This window comes from Phasianus colchicus, chromosome Z, assembly GCF_987193195.1.
Source record: "Phasianus colchicus chromosome Z, bPhaCol1.hap1.1, whole genome shotgun sequence".
NCBI classification, from domain to species: Eukaryota; Metazoa; Chordata; class Aves; order Galliformes; family Phasianidae; genus Phasianus; species Phasianus colchicus.
In genome coordinates this window covers 5,947,423-5,965,199 of record NC_143476.1, presented here as the reverse complement: position 1 = coordinate 5,965,199, position 17,777 = coordinate 5,947,423, and the positions used below count along the sequence as shown (strand labels likewise).

General features: G+C 48.8%; 2 protein-coding genes across 2 annotated transcripts; both read right to left on the bottom strand.

The window, feature by feature from the left end:
* LOC149912310 (rho GTPase-activating protein 32-like) lies at positions 1-2,274 on the bottom strand. Its single transcript, XM_090130769.1, has 6 exons — positions 2,177-2,274; positions 1,929-2,011; positions 1,685-1,792; positions 1,182-1,327; positions 514-718; positions 1-4 (listed from the first exon to the last, which is right to left on the bottom strand). The coding sequence occupies exons 1-6, from the start codon at positions 2,234-2,236 to the stop codon at positions 1-3; spliced, it is 606 nt and encodes a 201-aa protein (XP_089986895.1). The 5' UTR covers positions 2,237-2,274.
* A 140-nt stretch (positions 2,275-2,414) lies between these two features.
* LOC149912309 (rho GTPase-activating protein 32-like) lies at positions 2,415-6,137 on the bottom strand. The gene is made up of 6 exons (XM_090132044.1): positions 5,876-6,137; positions 5,241-5,327; positions 4,820-4,897; positions 3,792-4,173; positions 3,397-3,478; positions 2,415-2,927 (listed from the first exon to the last, which is right to left on the bottom strand). Exons 4-6 carry the CDS (start codon positions 3,840-3,842, stop codon positions 2,665-2,667), a joined length of 396 nt encoding a protein of 131 aa, XP_089988170.1. The 5' UTR covers positions 3,843-4,173; positions 4,820-4,897; positions 5,241-5,327; positions 5,876-6,137; the 3' UTR covers positions 2,415-2,664.
* Positions 6,138-17,777: the final 11,640 nt, after the last annotated feature.

The following is a 17,777-nucleotide window of genomic DNA, read 5'->3' as shown; positions in this document are numbered from 1 at the left end:
TCACCTAGAAAGGATACACAGGGGTTAGTGTCAAACTTTCACAAGCTGAATTACGACAGTGGTTCTTGATCAGGGGTGAACTGAAGATGCTAGGCAGGGGCTGGAATGCCAGAAGGAGATACAAGTGCAGAGCAAGCTTGAATTCTATGCTCCTGAAAAGCAGGGATTTGGAAGCTGCATTTGCACCCTTACCTGCCAGGACTACCACTGCTGTTTCTGAGGGCTGCCTGGCATTGCGCTGCAGTTGGCGTTTGCTGCCAGAGGATGGCTTTCTGAGGCTGAAGCAGCAACACCAACTGCTAGCTGGTGATTCCTCAGTCTTGCTGGGTGGATTTTGTCTGGAGAGAGAAAACAGCCAATGCTGTGAGTTGTGCGTGGTGCAGGGTGAGGAAAGAGCAGCACTGAGCTCTTGGCAGCAGTTGCTTGTTCCTAGCACTGCCTGGATTCTGCAGAAAAACAGGAAAACCCACCCAAACAATGATGCTGGGTGCTGGAAAAGAAAGTCCTCTTTACCTGTCAGATGGAAAGTCGATGACTGTGTGGAATTTGCCCTGCCCAGCTGCAGGGCTTTCTTCCACTTCAATGTCCCGGCTGCTCTCTGTTACCACAGAAGAGGTGCTGTGGCCTCGCCTCTGTGCCTGTGCCTCCTCCAGGCTGAGCAGCTTTGTGGCAGCAGAAGAGACCCCCACAGACTTGGGCCCTGGGAGAGAATTGTGCCCTGTCAGGGAAAACCACAGGTAAGAGCAAGGATCAGAAAGCAGCAGCACAGCCACCACAGTTCTGGGGGAGGTGCTGTATTTTTCTCAGGCTTGCTTATCCGAGCCACTGGAAGAAGAGGAGCCCAAAATAACCATGTGGGAAGAGGTGTGTTTATGGCAAAGGACACGGTCATCATTAAGAGATCTCACCCCTAGATAAAAGGGGCAGGGAACTGAGAAAGCTTCGCTGCCACGCTTGCATCAAGCTTTTCCTGCATGCAAACCATAATAATGACGGTTTCCTCCTTGTGAACTTTGCGCTTGGACATTCTCAGCATCCAGCAACAGTATGCCATACCCTAATGGAAGTCCAGAGGTCTGCTGTCCCCTTGATGGTAAAAGAGTATCTCAAAGGTCCTGGAGAAGGCCTGCATTTGGTCAAGGTGTCAGGTCAAGATCAAGCTAATGGAGGAAGACACTCACCTGCTGCATCTGCGATGTCTGCTCCGGATTTGGAGCTGAAGAGGACGTCGGTGTGGTTGATGAGAAATTCCACCACATCCGACTGTGTCTGCAGCTCCATGCAGGCAGCTCTTCCGCTGGCGCAGGCAGACTCGTTCTGCTGTGATCTGTAGAAAAGGCAGATTTTAGAAGTCATTTCTCCAAGACCGTTTCCCCGAGTCTGAATTGTTGCAGCCAAAAGCTGTCAGCTGAGGCTCTGGAGACTTCCGCAGTGGGCAATCAGTGATGCCACTGCAGAAATTCCCCTGGATGATCAAGGACACGTCAGTCCCATCTCAACAAGACTGCAGTAATTGTCACCTAGACATTGTGCCCGTGGGGATGGAGGACAGCCCAGGCTCCTGCGCTTCTGTCAGCCACAGATTTTACAGGAGACGAGCACATTTGATGGAGAAAAAGGGAGGATTGGTTTTTTTTCTGGAGAACAGATGAAGCGTTGTGTTGAATCAGAACCAGAAGTTTACCTTAAGAGGTTTGGAGCCCACACAATGGCTAGGTTCTTGGCATGCATGTTTGTGATGGTGGAGCTCCCAGCCAGACACGCCAAGTGTCTCATCAGGAACTCCAGTGTCCTGGAACCAAGAGAGGCAAACGTTCAGCACCAACGAGCATGCCGTGCTGCAATTCAGAAAGACAAAGTCTGGAACCACATCGTTGCCCTCTGCAATGCAGCAGGGCTGAGCTCAGCAGGCTGAGGGCAGCACTGACCTGTAGTGAGGAGCGGGCAGCTGCTGGATGACGTCCTGCATTCTGAGCAGCCGCTCCTCCTCTGTAGCGGCACCAACAGCATCCTGGAGTAGTGCAGAAAGGGAGCGAGACACCAATCAGGCTAGTACACCACTGCGAGTAAACCTCGTGGGGCTGACAGCAAAAGGGCCTCCGAGCTGGGGCACTGCTGCAGCCATCTGCCAAGAGGCCCAGGAAGAGGGAAATGAAAGACGTGGCCTTGTGCTTACCGAGAACTTGCCGTACAGCTGGTGGGTGAGCAGAGGGTTCGGGAGCTCCCTGAAGTACATCTTGCAGAGGGAGCTCACGCTGTGAATGTCCCGGACGGTGAGCTCAGGAATCTGCTCAGACTCAAATTCCTGCCTGGAGAGAGGGACGCAAACCCGGTTGAGCGAGAGGAAGGCAAGCCCAAAGCCACACCAGATGCACTCAGGCTGTGTCAGTCGCAGCACTCTTACCGCAGTCTCTGGATGTTGGACGCGACGCCGGACAGGCGGTATATCCCCTGCACCACGCCGTGCTGCTCAATGAACTCAGCGCAGCTCTGGAGGACCTGGGGGACTGAAGAACACGTGCCAGCCGTCAGTGGAGCTCCTGATTCAATCGTGCTGCAGGCTGTGCTTCACATCCCATCCACTAAGCCCAGCCAGGCTTGGCTGAAGCAAATACAGATGTGCTTGTCTCTTAGGAGCATCCGCCTCACTTTATCCTTCAGCCATCAACTCCCATTACACGTGTCTCCACTGCTGTCAGCCTGCCCCCTGCTAGATACGAGCTCCCTTTCATCTTCTTTAGATGCCCAGCAGAGGAAGATCTCAGGAATGGGCAGCTCCTTACCATCACGACCGGAGTGGAGAAGATGCTCTCCCAGGTCACCGCCAAACACCCTTTCCTTCTCCACCTCCCGCTCGGTCGGTTTCTTTGGGCGGGCCTTCACCAAGGAACGAAGGAAGGTGAGGATCTTGCTGCGTTTCTTGGGCACTGCACAACAAAAGGAAGAAACCAGGTCATTTCAGGTTTGGCTCTGTTGGACGAGGCCAAGCACAGCACATTCTACAGGGCACGTCAGAACGGGAAGAACATTACCAACCAGTACATACAAAAAGGGATTTTCCCCATCTCTGGAGGAGCCCAAGGCCAGGTGGGATGGGGCCCTGGGCAGCCTGATCTAGTCTCACATTAAATGTGGGGGCTGGGAGGCAGGAGGGTTGGAGCATGATGATCCCTGAGGTTCCTTTCCATCCCAAGCCATTCCATGAGTATTCTATAGTTTCCCCAAGTCCAGTCATAAACCCAGGAGGATTGGGCCAAATCTCTGACCCATGGTGTGCATGAAGAATCATCAACCCAGAGGACAATGTGGGATGGATAAAGGAGGTACTAAACATGGAACGCACCCCCAAAAAGACTTCATTTTGCTTCCCCACACCATCAAATGTAACATCCCTACCTGGCTTTGGCACTGAGTTGATGAGTGCCTCAGGAATGTTCTTATTAATGAGTTCCACACACTCCCCTGGGAAAAATCCAACCTGTAACAAGAAGAGAGGCCAACTATTGCATGCAGCACTTCTCAGGTCTGAACTGTTAAACCAAAAGCCACATAACATTTCCCTCGGAACGTGCTTGCCTGACGTTCCATAAGACTATCCAGCAGAAAATGGCCATAGTTCAAAGCATAAAGGTAATAATTTTTCAACATTTGCAGCCAACGGCAAGGTCCCCTGACACCGACACAGGGAAACTGTTTACGTCCATTAGGCATCCTATGCATGCAGAGCAGCTCTAAGCTAAGATTCCTGCCTTTACTGCAGTTGCACTCTCCAGTCTGAAGCTTGTGCCTACCTGGAAGCCGAGCTTGCCTCTCCACCAGGGGGTCAGCTCCTTTGGTGGCATGTCGATGACACACACGATGTCTCCCACCTGCAAGAGATTGCAACGTCAATCCCAGCTTCAGCACAGCTGGGAGGAAAGCACAGCTCAAATGTCTGCATTCTTCTGCACTGCCAAACATCGCCGAGCATTAAAGCACTTGCACCAGTGCAGCTCTGAAGGCATTTGCCATTGTAAAACTGAACAACAAGGAACGCCTTGAACTGCTTACCTCAAAGGAGAGTTCATCCGCTGCCTGGGCAACGTATCTCTTAATAGCATGGGCAGCAGCAATAGCTGGAACATTCACAGGTGCCACCTCATGGTCCAGCAGGGGCTTCCCCTTGTTCTCAGTCTGAAACAGAGAGCACAGGCCACAGTGAGGAGCAGAGAACAAGCGAGGAGGATTTCAAGGTGAGGAGCACATCTGCAGAGAAAGCTGCAGGAAATGCACTCGGTCCTTATCATGGGCACTTCAGAAGGAACTGCAAGTCTAATAGCGGCTGTTTCTCTCCCTGGTGTGCAGCAGGCACACGCCAGGCAATGCTGCATCTCTCCCCACCCAGACCAATCAGCAATGGCACTGACACAGACAGGTGGCCTTGTCCATTTTGCCCCCTCCTTTCCTGCGCTCTTTGTGCAGGAAGGCTGGCTGTTTAAGATGCTAGGAGACCGTGAAGAGGGAAACCAAAGCTACGGCTGCAGTTACAAGGTGCAAACAGTGCCATTGCAAGCACCAAGCAGCTCTCTTGAGCAGTCCAACCAACAGCGAGGCCAAACAGAGCAGAGAATGACTGTTGTTTCTGCAGCCATTTGAAGGGAAAAGTCAGTAGAGGACAAACACAACAGCCGAGATGGCTCTGGTACTTTGATAAACTTGCCACGCTTGCACTACTGTCTTGCCACAGAGGAGCTCTCTTGGAAAGCAGGAGAGCACATCTGCGGCTCACTCTGCTGGCTGCAGTCAGGGAACAAAGACCAATCAGAGCTTCATACTCTACCTCTGTCCATGCCAGGTCAGGCCCACAGCTGATCTCGCTGCACACCACAGCCATCAGCGTAGGTGTGACAAGCTGGAACTGAAAAGAAACACACTTTTATCTTCTCTGTTCACATCTCTGCTGTGCTCCCTACAGCTGTTGGGCACACTCACACAGCCCAAGCACGCCTGCTGGTGTCCCTGGTGATGCTGTGCAGCTCTGCACAAGCTGGGGCTGGGACTCTTTGCCTAAGGGATTGGTTTCCTGTAGACCAGCTGGTCACAGCACCACAGACAGCATCCTTCTGAGGGCTGAGCTGCAGAGCACGTGGAGAAAACCCACACGTGACCAGCGTCCCATCAAAGCTGGATGAGGCTGTGTTACTAAACACGGGGCGTCACGGGCTGCTAAAGCATGTGGGGGGACAAAGCATGGCAGGTACCTGGCAAGAGATCAGAACGAGGGAGAGAAATCTCACAAATCCGCAGCCGTTCCTTGTCACTTTGCTCTGATCTTCCACGAGCAAAAGCTGCAGCAGGGAAGCAGGCAGAGGGTGGAGAGAGGAGAGAGAAAGAGCAGGTCAGTTTGCTTCCACGGTTTAGCAAAGACTACAAGGGAAAAACCAAAATCTGCCCTCCCTCAACTTAAAAACTTAAGTTTTCAACTTAAAACCATTTCCCCTTGTCCTGCAGTTATCTACCCTTTCAAAGAGTTGATTCCCCTCCTCTTTTTAGGCTCCCTTTAGGTACTGAAGGCTGCCATGAGGTCACCCCACTGCCTTCTTTTCTCCAGGCTGAACAAGCCCAGCTCCCTCAGCCTGTCTTTGCAGGGGAGGTGCTCCTGTCCCCTGATCATCTCTGTGGCTCGCCTCTGGACCCTCTCCAACAGCTCCCTGTCTTTCTGGACACTGTACTGCAGCTGGGGCCTCACAAGAGCAGAGCAGGGGGGGACGATCACCTCCCTGTCCCTCATGGCCACCCCTCTGCTGATGGAGATAATGTGATCCTATGAGCTCCGCCAGCCAGCAGTTCTCAGCACTCACTGTCCCCCCGTCTCTCCCACACTGTCTCAGCTTACCTACAAGGTGCTGCACAGGACGGTGTGAAGACAAAGGGACGCAGTCGGTGCACAAGTGCAACAAGCGAGCTGCTCAGTCAGAGCTCCAGCGCTCCAATGAAGGGACGCAGCACGCACTGCTCCTCCCCTCATTCTAGCCCTTATGACATCACTGAGGGCCACCAGGCTGCTCCACCACGACGGACAGGGTGGGGAGGCAAGACCAGTCACAAGGGCAGAAGATTCCAACAGCCCAGCCCAACGTTCTGGAATCAGGGGCTGCTTGGAATTCTACCCCAGCCAAATCCTGGAGAAGCTGGCACGGGGTCGTCATGACCAAAGCGCAGGACCTGGCGCTTGCTCTTGTTGAGCCTCGCACAACTGGCCTCAGTGCATCCCTCTGGAGGGCCTTCCTGCCCTCAGCCAGATGGACGCTTCCTCCCAGCAGCGTACCTTGCAGTGCTGGGCCCATGTCAAATCCACACTAGAGTGGGTTTTGTTACATTCAAGGGCATGTTGCAGCACCCATCTATTTCACCTGGAAGGAAATAAAGCAGGAGATGGGAGAAACACAGAACTGCTGCCAGACTGCTTTATCCCTTTCTTAGCCCAACTTCCCTTGTCTCATCCCCTACCCCAACTCCTGGATGATGCCCACGGGCTGATAGTTGGATCTCAAGTCCATAGGACTCCTTTCACAGGGCTCCATCAAAAAGGCTGTCACACTTGTTCCGTACACTCACACTGACCCAGCAGTGGTATCACAGTCACTTAACACACACACAGCAACCAAACCCCGAGCATGCACATCCCTTCCTGCGTGACTGCAGCCCACAGCTCCCCTTCACACCTCCGTGGATCTCTGGTGTTTTACACTGATGCAGCCTCGCTGCAGCTCCGTGGCTGTCACACAAGGCCTGCAGGACCTCTTTCTCTGCAAACCCCGTCTGCAGGCATTGGTTCACGAGGTTCACCTCCTGCCCTCCTGAGCAAAAACAAGCACTAAGAACAAGAGCAAAGCACACTGGACTCGACCTGGCTGGATCCCCAACCCTCAGTCCTGTCAGACCCTGGTGTGGAGACTCATCCCCAAAGCCTGGCTGGACATCAGCACAGGCATCATTCTTCAAACGCCCCATCCAAGCAGCAAGGGATCAAAGCGTTGGCACAGCTGAAACAGAAATGCTGTGTGAGTTTCCTGTTAGCACTGAGCAGGAACAAATCTACCGCTGAGCAGCAGGATGTGACACAAGCAGCAGAAGACACCCAACCTGCAGAACCAGCTCGTTTGGGGTTGGTCCAGATGTTTGTCTGCTCCCTTCCCTGGCCCAGGCCAAGCTTGTGAGCTGCTCCTCCTTGGTGCAGGGGGAAATGGTGCAGATGCCATGTGGTGGCTATGCACAGCATGCCTTGGACTTGCTTTTCCTCTCTCCATCTGCCATTAGCAAACAGCATCTCCAGCCTCCAGAGATCACTGAGTCCAACCCCTGCACAACAGTGAAAATAAAGATATGATAAGGGGTACTTAAAGCACAGCATCTGTAATCAGATCAGACTCCTGCACTGTGAAGACTTCCATGAGTATTCCTGCAGAGTGCATCACTTAGTCTCTCTTTAGCCTTGTGTTCATGGTTTTCCTGTAAGAGCTTGTCTAAACACTACCTGTAATCGTGGTTATGCTAGAAGCATTTGGATTTCTTGATCCTTACTGTAATTTCAATTACAAATTTAGATGTTTTTTTGTTAGGGACAACTTTCAATTTCTCAACTGAAATTTCAATATTGCATTAGGTGTTGACAACCACGGGGCTGCAGTACAGAGAATTACAGGAAGATTAATTTCTCCATCTCCATGCTCCTAGACATTTATGATTACAGTGATGTAGTTATATACAAAGTTGCAAGATACCAAAGCTAGAATAACCTCTTGGTGCAGCAGGATGTCTGGAGCCCAAGTGCAGAGTCTCAGTGTTCCAAAGCCTTGAAGAGGTGCACCGTATGTGCTGGGGCTGATGACACAGACACTGGAGCAAGGCCAGTGTGCTGTTAGAAACTTGACCAGCAGCTGATCTGTTGTCAGCCATTTCTGGACACAAACGGGATCTGGTCGACTTAGGACATGACCTTTTGGCTGGAGAGCAACTCCCCGAGGAATCACACAGCCACTGCAGACCGTTTGCAAGAACCCCATACCAAAACAGCTCATCTGCAATCAGTTTTTAATCTGTGCAGCAGTGATTGGAACAGGCGCACGCTCTCTGCAATTGCAGGAATGTTCACAAGTGGAATGGACATCACCTGTGTGCTCCAGCTCTTCTGTGTGCATGCTAGGAGCAGTGATCCCCCTGCACCCAGGGCTGCAATAAAGTCATGTTGGGTTTCTAACCTGCCCACCAGCAGCCCAGGCTGCCCAGAGCCACATCCAGCCTGGCCTTGGATGCCTGCAGGGATGGGGCATCCACAGCCTCCCTGGGCAACCTGTTCCAGTGCCTCACCACCCTCTGGCTGAAAAACTTCCTCCTCACATCCAACCTAAACCTCAACACCCCCCGTCTCAGTTTAAAGCCATTCCCCACTTGTCCCATCACTGTCCACCCTCCAAAACAAAACACCTCGGCTGTTCAACTCTGAAAGAGCAAAATAACTCTCAGCTCTTACTTCCACTGTATGCATCTAATTCCAAACTTAAGGTCACAGGTTAATTACTCATGTGATCCTTCCTGACAGAAGAACTACTCGTAGTGATGTGTAGGAGTAAGGAACTGTTTGAAAAGGTCATGGACATATTAGAACTTGCAGCATTTATCTTAATAGATGCCTACATTGCAAAGCATTTTGTAAAACACACGTTACAAGTACTGTGCATTGGATTACACTATATCAAACTCTAAGTAACAATACAGGTTGCTTTTAAATCTACACTTACATGTTTTCTTCTAACTACTTGATAAAATTCCATACTACCTTCAGTTTTATAGCCAAAGCAGTGTTTGAGCTGGTAATGTACTCTTGAACAGCACTGCTGCCTTTAGCATTTGTATGTTTAGATCTGAAAGTAGAATTTGGTCATTATTTCATGATGAGAGAACCTTGATCTGACACAACAGAATTACAAAAATCTGACAATACTGTAAAATGCCAGCGTAAGAATGTGGCTTTGATTTTTTTTTTCTTTTTCTTCTTCTTTTTTTTTTTTTTTTTTTAAATGGTGAGTGTACCATTAATTCAAGACAAGAATTTTGTTTGTAAGTCGATCTCTATAACTGTTCTTGGCATCATTCTGTAGGATGAACTAGATACATGGAATTTGGCACTGGCTCCCCAGGGCAGTGGTTTGGCACTGAGCTGACAAAGGCCAAAGAGCATTTGCACAATGCTCTCAGACACAGGGCTTGACCCATAGGAGGTCCGGTGTGGAACCAGGAGGTGGAATACATGATCCTCGAGGTCCCTTCCAAATAAAGATATTCCATGATCCTCTAATACTGTTATGCCCAAGTCCTGTACACAGTGCTCAGATGCTTAATTGAAAGGTTCCATGAAACAGTGAGGTATCTATGTCCCTTTACCACTCAGTTATTCAATTTGCCACATGGATCTTTTGTCCAGTCACATTAAAAAAACACTCAAAGTATTTCCTTCAGTCTTCCATTCTGATAGAGCTTTCTGGAGCAAATAAAGAGTTGCAACTCAGAATGTCCACACCTCCCTTCCTGCACCCTGCATACTTTTTTCATTGTACTGTGATTACGTACCATTCTATTGTCACCCTCATTCTGTCATTATCTAGGCAGTTTACTGCCATTAAATTTTCCAGCAACAGATGCCCACAAGTCCAGCCAGCCTGGAAATACTTTGATTACTTATCTTTGTCCTGATGTCCTTGTAGGAGGTGGGACATTTCTCCATCTCAGCAGCAGAGGGCAGGAGGGGTCCAAGGTGAGGGCACGCTCTCCTCTATTTTTCTGGCACTCAAAGACAAAGGGAACAAGAAAACCAGACGTGTTTCCCTGCCCAGGGCAAACACCAGCCTTTCCATCCTTACAGTCCTTCCTGCCAGCAGCAGAGATATTTTGCTTTCTTGTGCCACTTCATCCCTTTAGCATCTGGCATTCTAACAAAAAAGTACTTACAAGGAATTTTAATATTTTCATATTAAATGTCGGAATTAGAACCTTATATTTACCAAATATTTAAAACGTTCAACCCAGTGAGAAGTGAATTGATGTTGTATTTAGCATTCAGATAAGAACTTGTAAAGGAAGTAAAAAGTGCTGCTTTCATAAACTATAGTCTCATTGTCAAGCCTTGCACTGTCTCAGCAGATTATTACAGAATGTTCATTCAAGCAGGAATTAAGAGATGCGTCTGAATTGATAACAACAACGAGTAATTAAGAAAGCTTGACTGCAGTCTGCTTGAGGATTCCAGTCTGAAGTGTGTTCCACCTGATGACAACTGGGAATGTCTTTCTCTCACCATTAGAACCATTGCACCTCTGACTAAACACATAGCTAATCACCACTGAAAACTAACTACCTGTTGATTAACATTCAGAGAGATTGTGCAGGTGTCCTTTTAGGAACTGGCCTACAGTATGCTAAGAGGGATGGATGTGGGGACATTAGGATAACGTGCCCTCTGCCTTTTAAGACAGCCCCAGCAGAGCAGGTCAGCAGGCTGAAGAGCTGCGTGGGTCACCAGGGCTCAGAGACTTCACTCGGCCATCTGCAAGTTGAGGGCCTTCAGCCCAAGCTGCCCTTTTCCATGCAGGCAAGGAGGCCAAGAGAAGGTGGATCGGCACGGTTCTGGTGCAGACAGGGGCTGCAGTGTGAGCAGGCCTACACAGACAAGGCTGTGCCCACACAGAGTGACAGCAGCTTTCGCTGTGAGCAGATTCCCAGGGGGCCTGAGCCATGGCAGTTCTTGATGGCAGCATGTTCCAATCAGCCCTGGAAGTCTTCTCTGGACGTCTGTCGCATTCTGGAATCCACACTGAGGACGCAGTCGCTGTGTCAGAGCAGCTGGCAGAGTCACGGGGAACCGTGACGTAGTTGGCCCAGGGAGCAACAACAAGGCCTGCACTGCTCAGCCAGCCCAGGCCAAAGGGGAGCACGAGAGAGAGCAGAGGAGAGAGGGGGGGAAAGAGGGCCAGGAAGGAAAGGCCTGTGCCTGAATGGACGTGTAGCAGCAGCTGCTGACAGCAAACTCGGTGATGGCAGGGGCACAGCAGAGCAGTGCAATGCTGGCAGCTTCCTGTGTCTTTCACACAGGCACTGCAGACATGGCCAGCACTGGGAGATCAGCAGAACTGCTGCACACCTCTGCCAGCCCAGGCCAGAGGAGTGCAGAACAGTGAGCTGCTGCTGAGGGGAGAGAGGATGGCCTGAGAGCTGACCTGAGAGGCAGGGCTGGCTGTGTGACAGCAGCCTCTGTGTCCTCCTCCTGTGTCTGTGAGGGCCAGAGGGCCAGAAGAGAACATGCCCAGACAACGAAGCCCTGCTGTCCTCTGCTGCTCAGCTGGAGAGATGTTCCGCCTTCCTGAAGGACGCTGATCCAAAGGGAAGGAATCAAAGGAAGTCCAGGCTGGCTGTCCTTGTGGGCATCAGCTGCTGGCAGCTGCCTCTGTGCTGCCATGGGCAGGGCACAGCACACACAGTGTTTGCAGTTCCCTGTGTGACACTGGCCCTGGTGACCTGACAGCCATAGGGAGACAATAGAAAGAGCTGCCTCCCTCTGCCAGATGAGGCAAAGGTGAGAATCCCAGAATCACAGCATGGCCCGGCTTGGAAAGGAGCTCAAGGTTCATGAATCTCCAACCCTTGGCTCTCCAAGGGTGCACAGGGGGCTTTGTTCTCCCTGTGGTGCAGCTTCAGTGCCAACTCACAGCTGAGCTGGTTGGCACACTGTGACAGCCTGCCGCTCTGAAGCTCTTGGGGCAGTGCTCAGTTCTTTCTGAAGTACTCTGCAAAATGCTGCTGTCATGACTGTCATTCTAAAGCTGATATTGTTTCTACCGCATCAGGCTTGCATGAAGCATCTTTGATCAACAGAGAAATCAGAAAAATTGCTTTTCCTATTGCAGTTTCCTTTTAACTAGTGATGAAAGCTGTCAGTTTATTTTTGGCACCAGAAATCCTGGGATGCAACCAGGTTAGATAAGAAGTGAAACTGAGTCAACAGTAAAGGAACGTAGATGAGATAGCATCACACAGCTCTGGAAAAGATGTTCCAGCTCTGTGTCTACCTACACCTTCAGGAGATGAAAAGTACTGGCTTACTGAGGTGTCCTGGGTTGCAGGTTCTGTTAATCACCATTTTTGGAAGAGCTGCTTGCAATAAATATCTGCAGGCTTTCACTGAAATTGTCCTCTGCTTTATTTTGTAATCTTAGTTTCACCAATGTTTTCCAATATTATTTTCGTATGAGTGCAGATACATGGGATAGGATTTAAAGTTTTTATGGTGCTGCTGTATAATTTTCTGTAGTCATCATAAGCCAATAAAAAAAATAAATGGTAATCAGGCAATCTATTAACAACCTGTGGCACGTGTCAAAACAATGAAATTCCTTGCAGGAAGACAATATTGCTATATAATAATGTGGCTATCCAAAACTGTTAATTATACTTGATGAGCTGGAGATAATCCTGAAATGGGGGACTATGATCTTAGCCAAGAATAATAAAACTTATTATCGTTCTTAAATTGGCAGCTGCTATCAAAAGCCTGTGTCTTATTTCCCTTTTGGTAACACTGGCTAAATCAGAGAAAGTGATAAAAGAATTTCATGATTGCAGCTTAGGGATTCCTTCCCACTTGACCAGAAGTAATCTGTCCAAAAATGTCTGTAAATACTTTTTCTATATTCTTTGGCCAGATGCACTGATATTTGAGATGAATGGCAAAAACATTTTGCGTACATAGATAAGCAATGCAAATTTGCTGGATTGTTTTAGAGAAAAAAGCTCTGGTTATCTGATCGTTTCCATGCAGAAATAAGATTTACAGAAAAATTCTCATTATTATTATTCATGCATGAATAAGTTCAAAAAAGAGATGTGGGGGATGTTGCTTCAATTCCAAGTGATTGTAGGAAGGACTGTCAGGATGGAAAGGCTAGTGTCTGCCATGGGCAAAGAAACACTTCTGGTTTTCATGTTCCCTTTGTCTATGACTGCAGGAGGCCATGAGGAGAGTGTGCCCTAAACTTGGACCCTTTTTGACCATTGCAGCAGAGATGGAGAAGTGTTCAACCTTCTAGAAGGACTTCAGGACAAAGATATGTAATGAAAATAAGTCCAGGCTGGCTGTCCTTGTGGGCATCAGCTGCTGGCATATGCATAGTTGTTGCTATGGGAATGGCAGAACAGCTGGAATGTTGCATTTCCTTGTGTGACACAAGCACTGGTGAATTCAAAGCAAGAGGGGTATAATAGAAAGTGCATCACCTCCCTGCCAGATTAGGCAAAGGTGAGTGGGATGTTGTTTCAATTAGTGCTGATGTCAGGAAGGACTGTAAGGATGGAAAGGCTGGTGTTTGGCATGGGCAGGGAAACATATCTGGTTTTCATCTTCTCTTTCTCTTTGTGTGCCAGAAAAATAGGAGAGTGTGCCGGCAACTTGGACCCCTCCTGCCCTCTTCTGCTGAGGTGGAGAAATGTTCCAGCTTGTAGAAGGACATCGGGACAAAGATATGTAATGAAAATAAGTCCAGGCTGGCTGTCCTTGTGGGCATCAGCTGCTGGCATCTGCATTGCTGCTGGCATGAGCATGGCACAGCAGGTAAAAGATTGCTTTTCCATGAGTGACACAGGAGCTCTTCACTTGACAGCTGGAGGGATGCAATAGAAAGAGCTGCAACCTCTGCCAGACATGGCAAAGGTGAGTGGGATGTTGTTTCAATTAGTGCTGCTGATGTCAGGAAGGACTGTAAGGATGGAAAGGCTGGTGTTTGGCATGGGCAGGGAAACACATCTGGTTTTAATCTTCTCTTTGTGTTCCAGAAAAAGAGGAGAGTGTGCCTGCAACTTGGACCCCTCCTGCCCTCTTCTGCTGAGATGGAGAAATGTTCCAGCTTCTAGAAGGACATCAGGACAAAGATATGTAATGAAAATAAGTCCAGGCTGGCTGTCCTTGTGGGCATCAGCTGCTGGCATCTGCATTGCTGCTGCCATGAGCATGGCACAGCAGGTAAAAGATTGCTTTTCCTTGTGTGACACAGGAGCTCTTGACTTGAAAGCAAGAGGGATGCAAAAGAAAGAGCTGCAACCTCTGCCAGACATGGCAAAGGTGAGTGGGATGTTGTTTCAATTAGTGCTGATGTCAGGAAGGACTGTAAGGATGGAAAGGCTGGTGTTTGCCATGGGCAGGGAAACACATCTGGTTTTCATTTTCTCTTTGTGTGCCAGAAAAAGAGCAGAGTGTGCCCTCACCTTGGACCCCTCCTGCCCTCTTCTGCTGAGGTGGAGAAATGTTCCAGCATCTAGAAGGACATCAGGACAAAAATATGTAATGAAAATAAGTCCAGGCTGGCTGTCCTTGTGGGCATCAGCTGCTGGCATCTGCATTGCTGCTGCCATGAGCATGGCACAGCAGGTAAAAGATTGCTTTTCCTTGTGTGACACAGGAGCTCTGTAGTTGAAAGCTAGAGGGATGCAAAAGAAAGAGCTGCAACATCTGCCAGACATGGCAAAGGTGAGTGGGATGTTGTTTCAATTAGTGCTGATGTCAGGAAGGACTGTAAGGATGGAAAGGCTGGTGTTTGGCATGGGCAGGGAAACATATCTGGTTTTCATCTTCTCTTTCTCTTTGTGTTCCAGAAAAAGAGGAGAGTGTGCCGGCAACTTGGACCCCTCCTGCCCTCTTCTGCTGAGGTGGAGAAATGTTCCAGCATCTAGAAGGACATCAGGACAAAAATATGTAATGAAAATAAGTCCAGGCTGGCTGTCCTTGTGGGCATCAGCTGCTGGCATCTGCATTGCTGCTGCCATGAGCATGGCACAGCAGGTAAAAGATTGCTTTTCCATGAGTGACACAGGAGCTCTTCACTTGACAGCTGGAGGGATGCAATAGAAAGAGCTGCAACCTCTGCCAGACATGGCAAAGGTGAGTGGGATGTTGTTTCCATTGCTGCTGATGTCGGGAAGGACTGTAAGGATGGAAAGGCTGATGTTTGCCATGGGCAGGGAAACACATCTGTTTTCATTTTGTCTTAATTTTTCAGTGCTAGATTAATGGAGGAGTGTGTGCCCTCACCTTGGACCCCTCCTGCCCTCTTCTGCTGAGATGGAGAAATGTTCCATATTCTAGAAGGACATCAGGACAAAGATATGTAATGAAAATAAGTCCAGGCTGGCTGTCCTTGTGGGCATCAGCTGCTGGCATCTGCATTGCTGCTGGCATGAGCATGGCACAGCAGGTAAAATATTGCTTTTCCATGAGTGACACAGGAGCTCTTGACTTGACAGCTGGAGGGATGCAATAGAAAGAGCTGAAACCTCTGCCAGACATGGCAAAGGTGAGTGGGATGTTGTTTCCATTGCTGCTGATGTCAGTATGGACTGGAAGCATGGAAAGGCTGGTGTTTGGCATGGGCAGGGAAACACATCTGGTTTTAATCTTCTCTTTGTGTTCCAGAAAAAGAGGAAAGTGTGCCAGCTACTTGGACCCCTCCCGCCCTCCTCGGCTGAGATGGTGAAATGTTCCAGCTTCTAGAAGGACATCAGGACAAAGATATGTAATGAAAATAAGTCCAGGCTGGCTGTCCTTGTGGGCATCAGCTGCTGGCATCTGCATTGCTGCTGGCATGAGCATGGCACAGCAGGTAAAAGATTGCTTTTCCATGAGTGACACAGGAGCTCTTCACTTGACAGCTGGAGGGATGCAATAGAAAGAGCTGCAACCTCTTCCAGACATGGCAAAGGTGAGTGGGATGTTGTTTCAATTAGTGCTGATGTCAGGAAGGGCTGTAAGGATGGAAAGGCTGGTGTTTGGCGTGGGCAGGGAAACACATCTGGTTTTCATCTTCTCTTTGTGTTCCAGAAAAAGAGGAGAGTGTGCCTGCAACTTGGACCCCTCCTGCCCTCTTCTGCTGAGATGGTGAAATGTTCCAGCTTCTAGAAGGACATCAGGACAAAGATATGTAATGAAAATAAGTCCAGGCTGGCTGTCCTTGTGGGCATCAGCTGCTGGCATCTGCATTGCTGCTGGCATGAGCATGGCACAGCAGGTAAAAGATTGCTTTTCCATGAGTGACACAGGAGCTCTTGACTTGACAGCTAGAGGGATGCAATAGAAAGAGCTGCAACCTCTTCCAGACATGGCAAAGGTGAGTGGGATGTTGTTTCCATTGCTGCTGATGTCAGGAAGGACTGTAAGGATGGAAAGGCTGGTGTTTGGCATGGGCAGGGAAACACATATGGTTTTAATCTTCTCTTTGTGTTCCAGAAAAAGAGTAGTGTGTGCCCTCACCTTAGATTCCTCCTACCCTCTTCTGCTGAGATGGAGAAATGTTCCAGCTTCTAGAAGGACATCAGGACAAAGATATGTAATGAAAATAAGTCCAGGCTGGCTGTCCTTGTGGGCATCAGCTGCTGACATCTGCATTGGTTTTGAAATGAGCATGGCACAGCAGGTAAAAGATTGCTTTTCTCTGTGTGACACAGGAGCTCTTGAATTGACAGCTAGAGGGATGCAATAGAAAGAGCTGCAACCTCTGCCAGACATGGCAAAGGTGAGTGGGATGTTGTTTCAATTAGTGCTGATGTCAGGAAGGACTGTAAGGATGGAAAAAACATCCTTCCCTAGACAGAGCATCGCTGTCCTGAATGCTCTTAATTCAGTGCTGATGTCCGAATTAATTGCAAGGTATCAATCTAACACTGAATTTTTTTTTGCCAGAGGAGATGACGGCTGTGCTACCCATCATTTCAGTAATTCTGAGTAACTTTCTGTTTGCCTTTACCAAGGTCTGCTGTAACAATCGTGGTATCAGTAATGTCTGTCTGGAATCATTTTGAGGGTCTGAGATCTGATTTTTTTCTTTCTGGAGGGACCACTGAAATGAAAATTCAGACATGTAAGGAATAAACACAATTAATAGGCATTTCTGATCAGAGTGGAGTCACTTCTTGTATTCAGAATCACAGATTCATCGAATTTTGTCATTTGTATTTGTGAACCTCAATTTCACAACACCAAGAGGTTATTCTAGCCTTGGTATCTTGCGACTTTGTATATAACTACATAACTGTAACCATAAATGTCTAGGAGCATGGAGATGGAGAAATTAATCTTCCTGTAATTCTCTGTACTGCAGCCCCGTGGTTGTCAACACCTAATGCAATATTGAAATTTCAGTTGAGAAATTGAAAGTTGTCCCTAACAAAAAAACATCTAAATTTGTAATTGAAATTACAGTAAGGATCAAGAAATCCAAATGCTTCTAGCATAACCACGATTACAGGTAGTGTTTAGACAAGCTCTTACAGGAAAACCATGAACACAAGGCTAAAGAGAGACTAAGTGATGCACTCTGCAGGAATACTCATGGAAGTCTTCACAGTGCAGGAGTCTGATCTGATTACAGATGCTGTGCTTTAAGTACCCCTTATCATATCTTTTTTTTCACTGTTGTGCAGGGGTTGGACTCAGTGATCTCTGGAGGCTGGAGATGCTGTTTGCTAATGGCAGATGGAGAGAGGAAAAGCAAGTGCAAGGCATGCTGTGCATAGCCACCACATGGCATCTGCACCATTTCCCCCTGCACCAAGGAGGAGCAGCTCACAAGCTTGGCCTGGGCCAGGGAAGGGAGCAGACAAACATCTGGACCGACCCCAAACGAGCTGGTTCTGCAGGTTGGGTGTCTTCTGCTGCTTGTGTCACATCCTGCTGCTCAGCGGTAGATTTGTTCCTGCTCAGT